This window comes from Cupressus sempervirens, chromosome 4 (genome assembly GCF_028749045.1).
Source record: "Cupressus sempervirens isolate cs-2001-9-10 chromosome 4, ASM2874904v1, whole genome shotgun sequence".
NCBI classification, from domain to species: domain Eukaryota; kingdom Viridiplantae; phylum Streptophyta; class Pinopsida; order Cupressales; family Cupressaceae; genus Cupressus; species Cupressus sempervirens.
The window spans coordinates 846385301-846394803 of NC_143121.1; the positions used below are offsets into that span (position 1 = coordinate 846385301).

At 34.8% G+C, this 9503-nt stretch overlaps 1 protein-coding gene across 1 annotated transcript; it reads right to left on the bottom strand.

The window, feature by feature from the left end:
* Nucleotides 1-863: 863 nt before the first annotated feature.
* LOC149564031 (uncharacterized) lies at nt 864-2367 on the bottom strand. The gene is made up of 5 exons (XM_089828287.1): nt 2239-2367; nt 1865-2099; nt 1341-1502; nt 1086-1229; nt 864-989 (listed from the first exon to the last, which is right to left on the bottom strand). The coding sequence occupies exons 1-5, from the start codon at nt 2289-2291 to the stop codon at nt 864-866; spliced, it is 720 nt and encodes a 239-aa protein (XP_089684413.1). The 5' UTR covers nt 2292-2367.
* Nucleotides 2368-9503: the final 7136 nt, after the last annotated feature.

Consider the following 9503-nt stretch of genomic DNA (forward strand, 5'->3'; position numbering starts at 1 on the left):
ATCATTGCCTTGGGGATAATCTTGTACTAGAGCTTAATGACTAGGAAGTATTATTTACAAGGTCTTCAAAGATTGAAGAACAATTTAGTCAAGCTTATTATTATGCGTGAAAGTATAATTTAATTATTACGATATTAGAGAAAATATGATCAATAATAACCATAAATTTTATAAAATATTAATATTCTACATAAAATAAAAATAATTTTAAATAAAAAATAAAAAATAAATAGATATTTTAAATTAAATATTTCTAATAAATAAATTAACATATCATTCCTAATAAACATTGTTATTAATTTTTGTCCATAGATACATTGGTTGCATATATAAAAAGAACACAGTGTATTTTAACTTCTTAAAATTCTCACTCAAAAACACTAGCTATTAGTACTTTTAAGAGAAGGGTTAATGTTATCTTGGGGAACATAAAGGTTAGCTAAACACATGACATGGGTAAAAAACCTGTATTATTATTATTATTATTTTAAATGGCCGAAATAATTTTAAAATATATTAGCTCATAGAAAATCAATCCGAAAATCTTATGACAGAACATAAAATGGCTAGGGAGAGCATTAGAAAAACATACAGAGTGATGAATTTTCATTAACAGACTTTAAAACTGCAATCACAAAGAAAGGCATTTAATTTTTTTACCCAAACACGGCATGAACTGAAAATTGTTGGCCATGAAATAAAAATACAAATAAAGTTCTTCAAAGTTTGAACTCACTAAGAAACAGAGAATTGAGTCAACTGGACCAACACTAAAATTGGGCAAGAAAAGAAATTATATGTAAACAAATGGTAGCGCCTGCTTTGAGGAGGACTCAAATGAGGTAGATCAATGATGATAATTTTCACTGGCGGTGAATTTCCAGCCATTTGTCCACAGCCAATGTAAACATCTGATTCATCAACATAGTAAGCAGCTTGGATTGCTGCTTTTTCACACACCATTTTGGCATCCACCCACCTGGATTCAACTGTAAAATAGACAGAAACAAGTTTATATTCAAATTTCAATAGAAAATATCATATTAGCATAAGAGGACTAAAGTACGCCATTTCATGGTAAGTACCATAAAACAAGTGACTCTGCAAGATTTGTTATCTTCCAGCATTTGAAAAACCCATCCCAATTCAATCTTACCACGAATCCGCTTCTTGTTCTCAGCCAATACCGCTCTTGACAACTTCTTTGGCAGAGAAGCACACCCTACAACCTAATCAAGAAAAAAACCAGGAAAAACCTAATCAATCATCAAATTCAAACGAGGAAATCCCTAAATTCATCCATTAATAAAGATAAAGAAATTGGCTGTGAATATTCTTACATAGATCTGATCCTTGATTGCCTGCCGCATTTCAAGTACAAGAAATTCCCTGCCGCGGAGGATGGCTTCCTCTGCAAATTGACTGAATGCTAAAAACACCACCTCCACCTTTTCCCCAAAATCCTGCACTCGGCTTCCTTCAACCAAAGTCCCATCCCACAACTGCCAAACACTCCATTTCAATTACACCATCAAATTACAACAATCAAGAATCCCTAAATTAATAGAAATCTGGGCATGACTATACCAAGAATCCCTAGATTTTGATGATCAAGAATCCTTCAAATTAAAATCTGGGTGTGACTGCCAGTAATCCTATTTACTTTTCTAACATTGTGTACTGCTGTGACTACTTCATTTTTCCTTTTCTAAAATTTGGGTACCGCTTTAAGAAATTTTCTTTTCCTTTTCTAACATTTGGGTGATTCTGGTAGTAATTTCTTTATCACGTTTTCAGGCATTTTTGGATCAATGATTAAAGAAAAGAACCAGGAATGCTGCTTAGAGAAGTGAATTTATTTTACCTTGGCAGTGTTAATTGTATTAACCCGTTCTTTGAAGGTAGAGAGTGGAACGTCCAAGGTTCGAGTCCCGCGCAGTGTGTTATCCTTCTTGAAGATTTGGATATCGTCAACAATGTCCTTTGGCTTCCATTCATCACAGCCGTTGTCATTGTGAGTAGCAGCCATTAACAGCTTCATCGCCAATGCATTGCCAGCTTCAGTCACATACCGTTTCACGGAATCATCACTTGTTGTCCTGTTGATTTACCATTTCTGTCATCAATTTTGAAATCAATTTTGAAATGGGCGTCTCTGCCCTTTCTAAGCAACTTGAGACATTGAATTCAATTGCAATTAAAAGATAATATCAAGAAACCTTGAAAAACCCAACTTACCATTTTGTACTGCGTCTGGTTATGTTCAAATGCTTGAAAAGATGATTCCACATGATTGAAATCTTCTGAAGCCGGAACAGATTTCCACGAAAGATTGAACAGTATTTAAGAAAAATACATCTGAATTTGGCAGGATGACCGAGAAAGAACACAAATTGTATGTTCGCAACTAATGGCAGGTGACTTCATTGTTTTTATAATACGAGAGTAAAAGGTGTCTTCTTACTTTAGTTTCTATACTTTATTTTCCGCTTTCCCACTACTTTTTATTTACCTTCCGTTGGCTTAATCTCGCATTGCCCATCACCTCTTCCGTTACGTTCTATACTTTCTATTTTGTTTGCCTTACTCTTCTACGACCGTCTTCATCTCATTAGTTTTGATTTTGTTCGAGTTTTCTCTCTTTCTTCAAGCTTCATTTTTCTTTGTTTTTCTAAGTTTCTATTGATTTTATTTTTATTGATTATGTGAAGTCTCGATATTTGATTATCTTTTTAGTTGCATTTCTTATCTTTTAGATCTTTTAAACATTTTTATTTTATTAAAAATAATAATTTATACATGGAGATGTCCTCGCGATCCAACCCAACAATGACCAGTAGCCGATGTCAGCTTAGGGCGAGACTAGTCCCCTATGGGTGAAGAGCAATAGCGCGCAAGCCACTCTCACAAGTAAACAACCTGGAGGCGAAATCGAACCCGAGACCATGGGGGTGACCCACGACTTCAAGCCTATCCGTCAACCGTTCACGCTATGGGTTTGATTTTTTAAAACCTTTCATTAATCTCACCACTAATCTTTTTTAGATCATTTGCATCTTGTTGACCTCATCACTTATTTCTTTTGTTATATAGCTTTCTAATTTTATTCACTTGGTCCTTAGTCCTTCTTCTATACATTTTTTTCATTTCATTTGCCTCTTCATGGGCCTTACCATCTCATTGGCAACATTTCCAATTTGTTATGTCGTTATGACCTTTTATTTGAGTTTGGACATTATTTTGGTAGCATTTCATTTCTATTGACTCCAATATTCAAAATGCTAGGTCATTTCATCCATCAAGGATTAATATCCTAGCTTATACTTTATCGATAAACTGACAATAACTTGACATAAATCTACATTATTAGGTTTAGAAATAATCAAGTTCTTGTACAAGAAATCTCTCTTTCCAAGGTAAAGAGTAAAAAATGTTTTTTTTTTGCATTAGCTCAAAGTGTAAAATTAGGAGTGAAAGTTTGTAAAAAAAATCCATCTTTTAATTAATGGTTCTTTCAGGGGTGGTTTTATCGCCTTGGATTTTTTTGGTTATTCTTGGTTGTTTGTTCTATTCTAAATTTTTAGCAGATCTTTTGTTGGGATTTTTCATTCTTATTATAATCCTTTCTATTTTCTATTGTTTCTTCTATAAGGGTTTGGAATCTCTTATGTTTTATATCATTAGAACACTACAAACCAAAACTTTAGTACTTGAATGGTTGAATTCTCAAGAAATATAAATTCTTCATCTATGTCTTAGTAAATAGATTGTTCCTTTTCAATTAACTCTTTAAATTCCCAATATTTATGAACAATGACCGATTACAACAGTTGGGAAACCGTAACTAAGCGACTAATCTCCCTATGAATTTATAGGTACAAATCCCTTGAGTTTGTGACTTGCAATGAATTTGTTTGTTTCTAATTCTAAGATGGGGTTTTGTTCTTGACCAGAGAACATGAGAGGAAAATCAAGCTAGGCCAAGACATGAACTAACTTGGGCTAGAATCTAGGTCTTAATACTAACCAAATATGTGAATCCACACATCTTATGAACCTGCAAAATTTGGTGATGCAATAATGAATTCTATTTGTATGAATAGGATGCTTGACAGAATGATTTTAACTCTAAACCATAAGAAACTAACTTAAGAAACAATCCTAATAAAGGCCTCTTTCAACCTCTAAGAATACTACAATTATCTTTAGTTTGTTGTATTAAAACAAGGGAACAAAGCTTTGTTTGTTCATTAGTTTAATTCAACTCAAAGAGACATTTCTAACTAAGACATGCAATGAAATAGTAAATAATTGATACAAAACACATTCAAGTAGTCTCTGCAATCTGAAGCATTTCATATCAAAATTTAGCCGACCCTCCATTAATTTTTCAATCAAGTACATATAGGATTTTGAGATGAACTGTTACAAAATGGTAACTGAATCCATTCATCTTCTTCTCAAAAATGATAAATGACAAGAAGCCAATTATCAATTAAAATTCCATATTGGAATACAAAAGAGTGGGAATGATATCATTTCACTCTCTTTCCCTTTTCCAATTTCGCTTTATAGGCCTTGGCAGAAATGATGATTGGAATGAACTCCTCATGTCTGTTGACATGAATGTTGGTGTATCTAATAAAGCCACTTGGAGTACTCTCTTGCCAAGTCTTTGATTGTGCTCAATCGCTCTTGCATTTTCTCTATTGATGCATGTATGCATTCGCTGAGCCATTAGAGATTTGACACTCTATCTTGAGGGCTAGAAGATCTCTCTATTAATTTATCCAAGTACTCAGAGAAACCCTTTTGCATAATGATGAATCCTACTACTCCTTTTCCTTGTCCACTTATTTGGGGTTCAGTATGTAGGCCCTTCAGCAACTCGTAATCTTTGTCTTGCTATTCTTTAACTTTTCTTTCTGTCTTCTGTAATCCTTCTTCTGTTGAAGAGATCATATCTACTTTGAATTGCATGCTCTATCACCATTCAAACAAAGGCTCGTCTCCTTTCTATAAAATCTTGGCTTCAACTACTTCCTTGGCTTTTATTTAGATGATCATGTGTAGAAGGGAGATGCAATCTTCACATTTGGCCCTTTCCACAAATAGAGTTGCCTAGTTAGCCATGATGTTATCATTTTTCTATCTCAAGCCTTAGCACTGTATTGCCTAATTGTTCTATAACTACAAGCTCTTCTAACTTGAGTTTTTCACTCCAACTTTTGCCAGTTTGTCCAAAATGCTTGTCTTCCTGCAATTGAGAGATAGTGGCTTGAATATATGTACCTATAGGATCACTAGCAGGTGTTATTCTCTAAAGGCTTGCTAACAGGGCAAAAAATTTCCCGATGAAGTAGTTGAGCTCATGGATCTCTGCCTTCAACTTGACCTTGGCAAGCTTGAGGCCTTCAAGTTCATTTTCTATCACTTTCGTAGTTGCTTTCCCATAAGCCCACTTTGGTGTCATGCCTAACCTCTCCTAGATCTAGAGATTGTAATTTGAAGTCATCAATAGTCAAATCTTCGATCTTGCCTTTTTTGGTGGGGTTGGCGATCTCCATAGTGAGGTGTCCCGTGTCTAGATCTTGACCAAGGATAGACAAAGTCTTCAGCTTCTTTAATTTTCTTAATGCCAACACACAGAGAATGAGCAAAGACAAAGTTTCTTTATTTGGAGCCCCATCTTCTATCCTCTTCCTTTTCCTACCCAAAGTATTTTCAAGCCATGACTCAATGCCAATCACTTTGGATGCAGCTCCTAGTGTATCTACACTAAAAATCTTTCTCCTAATAGGAGTCAAGGTCTTCGAAGATGAGCAAAAAGGATTTCCCAGAGTAGGAGAAATGAATTTTGGAGCCCCATTAATCTTCTCTACTTCAGATATTTTTCTTCACCACTTCATCTGACTCTGTGGATTCAATTTCTCTACTCCCACCATCTCTGAGGTCAACTACTTGCATTTGAGGACTACTTGGTAAGAATAGTGTCACCCTTATAGATGGGATTGGGCTACTTTGGGATTGCAAAGCCACTGGAATTGTAGTGTCTTTAAGTTCTTCTACCTCCTTTTCAAGTTCTACCTTTTTCCTGATCATAGATACTGAATCATACTGACAAGTTTTGTCTAGAGGAATGCTTTTGTTAGGAGTTTTATCACCTCCATTAGTCGGTTGAGCTAGGTCTTAAGTGAATGATGGAGTTGTTCCTAAATTGCTACCAGGGGAAGATAATGTTGTAGTGATGTCTAGGCTGGATTGGGCGAATACAACTTTACTTATTTTCTTCCATGCCATAGTCGACTTGACCCACTTTTCGATCTTCTTGTAGATTATTTCCATCATCAAATCTAATTCTTCTACGACCTCCTTGATTGTTTCAAAGCTTATAGGGGCATTCCTTAATTTGGTCAAGTAAGTCGTGCTGTACATATTCTGACAATCATCTTCAACCCCATCCACATCTATATTTACCTTTTATAGTTTAATTTTATTTACTGTCAATCTTGCAAAAGAATGATCACGGCTTTCAAATTCATCTTTGCAGTTAGCCCAGTAGTCTTCAATTGTGTTGACATGCTTTATCACACTCCCAATCTGTAGGACATCTTTAGCATATCCGTTGGGCTCAAACATAGATCTCAAGACCTCATACATATCCATCTTGTACTTTTTCTCAAAATCTTCCTCATATTTTCCAATTCAGGCTAGGTGTCACAACTGAATGCTCCAACCTTCATTGGGAACTCATACCCTTTCTTCTTTAGACTCTCACTTAGGAAATTCGCCTACAGAGGTTGTTGGATGATCTAGACCAATACTATCTTATCATTTGGATATCTTGGTAGCTTCAAAGGAAAACTGTCAAATGTCGCAAGACGTAAGTAAGAAAAAGATGAAAATTGGGTAAAATAACAACTAAATTGACTTATGGTAGCCATGGCCTCAAGGGAGAATCTCCTTTTTTGGCACCCTTGAAATTCCCTACAAATTCTCATGTTAAATACATCATTCACTCTTACATATTATGTGTATCTATTCTGCATCTGAAGACACAGCTAAAATTCATATGATTTAACATCATCTAGGAAATCATCTAGACATGGGAGGCCAGGCCATAATTGTAAAAAAGCTAGCATATATATTAGGAAAGAGGACATATAGGAACAATTGCAGAACTTGGCCATCTAGAGGGCATTGGACAAAATCTCGCTTACCTCTTGCACCCAATTGATATACTATGTATCTGAACATATAACTTGAACCGAAAATAAGTATTTTTCATCAAAATTTAGGGCTTCGGTTTCACCTCTCAATCCATGAAGAAGAACCAAAATGTCAATTATCTCTAGCTTGAAATTGGATCCAAACAAAGTTTTGAGGACTTTTCTCTTGTCACTCTATGGCTTCTAGAAGCATGTCCACATGATCTCCTTCCTCTAGATCATCTTCTTCATTGATAATTCTAAAATGGCCCCATTGACAATTAGGTTAGAAAATTCCTCCCATTCTGGAACATAAAGGCAATTCACCACCATTTTTTTGTTGATTGAAATCAATATGGTGTCATTAGGTAGATCTATCTACTTGGTTTTCAGATTATAATGGTGGATACATTCATAAATGATCTCTGGGGCTTGAATCACAACTAGGAAACTAGCAACTTCAACCAAACCACATCCTTGAAGCTTCTCAATTATAGGATGGATGTGCTTGGCCTTTACCATCTTCTAGATGTCTGCCATATCATAGAAACAAAGGGATGTGTTTGTGAAGTTCTCCAGTTGAGACTTGATCCCAGTCAAACGTCAAGACCCATGAAATTGGTGGCCATAGCTTACAAATAGAATTTTGAATCAAAAGGTGAACAATACAACAAAATTCTACAATTATTGGATTTCAAAAGCTATGCACCTTGATGAAAATGAGGAATTAAGGAAACAAAGTAGCTTATTCAACTCTTTATGTGTTTTTATATAAGGGCCTTGATTCATCCATTAAATGTCATAACACATGCCACATGAGTGAAAATTTAAGGAAATACTCATTAAAAATAAATGCAAAGGTTCAACAAGTATTTAAAATTCTTTTCTTTGTTCCAGTGGTTGTAATGGTAACTTTATATTAACTCATTATTTACTTTTTTGTTTTCCTTTTAGTTTCAAAAAGTTACCTCTGGAGTACTTCATTGATGAAAATTTTCCAGCAAGATCCTGATCATATCTTCTTTCTGCAACAATTCTTTTCTTTCCAAGATCATCCTAACATGTACTAGATTTAACATGGGAGCCAAATTTTACCTGTAAACTTGATTTCACTACATAGTCAGAAAATTGCCTTCATCGATTGGAAACCTACTGAGTAGAAGCCATTTTCCATTTTTCTACCAACATTACCTTATTGTTTGAATCTATGATAAATGGATTTCTAATTGTTAAAGATGTTTAGTTAAGGTACATGGATCCACTCAAATGTCACTTAGCATCTTATATTTCACTTATATATGTTTTACAGAAAATCATCTTCATGGGCTGAAAACCCACCGAAGAGAAGACAAACTAAAGTTTTCCAATAAGGCTTTGTACTTGAGTGCCAGTAAACCTAAATTGTGCTTGGGAGTCTAATCTCAAATTCAAACACCAATTACTTAGGAATCTGTGACTTTTGAATATCTTTAAGCTAGATGCATCTTTAATTGAGCTCTTGTGGAGAATCACCTTCATGGGTTGAAAGCCCGTTGAGGAAAAGGCAATTGTGAGATTTTCCACCAATTTCTTATTCTATCAGCCATGGATATGTCATGAAGTTGCTTCAACCAACCACCCTTTCTTGTTGAAATCATAGCAAGGGATTTTCACATTGCTAGTACATTGTAAAGACTTTCATAGAAATTTCAAGAGCATGGGAACAAAGTAGTGAGCATGATCCATCTATAAATGAGTGAAAAATGATCTTCATCAGATTGAATACTATACCTACCCAATAAATTACAAAGAAAGAACAACAACCCACTCAACTTTGAGAATAGAGTAGGCATTAAGGGAAAATCCACAATAAAGATAGCCTAGCCTTTAGGGATCTAGACATAGACTCAAACATTCACCAGAACAAAACTAACTTCAACTAAAACACACAGAACTCACTTTTGCCAAATAAATTAGAAGACAAAAGTGGGCCAACAACTAGCTCTGTCTGGGGACTTGGAGATATTCATGTCCAAGAAAGGAATCCAAGATCTCTGGTTTCAAAAAAATGAAAAGTGGCTATACAAAAAAACTTAAGTAGAAAAACAAGGAACCCTAACTAAGGGAAAAAATAAAGGAACTAAACACAACTATGATACAATAAAGGGGTTACCTATTTTCAATTTGAAATTTGATATAACTTTAAGTCATGACCATTGTAGGTCAGAGGTAGCACTTGACCATCTAGATATGGTAATTTAAGTGAGTTTTTTTCAAAATCTTGATGGATGACAAATGGTCCTTTCCAAAGTGTGT

Coding starts and splice junctions, on each gene's coding strand:
- LOC149564031 (XM_089828287.1), bottom strand. CDS start 2,291: ATGTGGAATCATCTTTTCAAGCATTTGAACATAACCAGACGCAGTACA. Junction 1,503..1,864: donor ATACAATTAACACTGCCAAG/GTAAAATAAATT, acceptor AGTGTTTGGCAG/TTGTGGGATGGGACTTTGGT. Junction 1,230..1,340: donor CAATCAAGGATCAGATCTAT/GTAAGAATATTC, acceptor TTTCTTGATTAG/GTTGTAGGGTGTGCTTCTCT.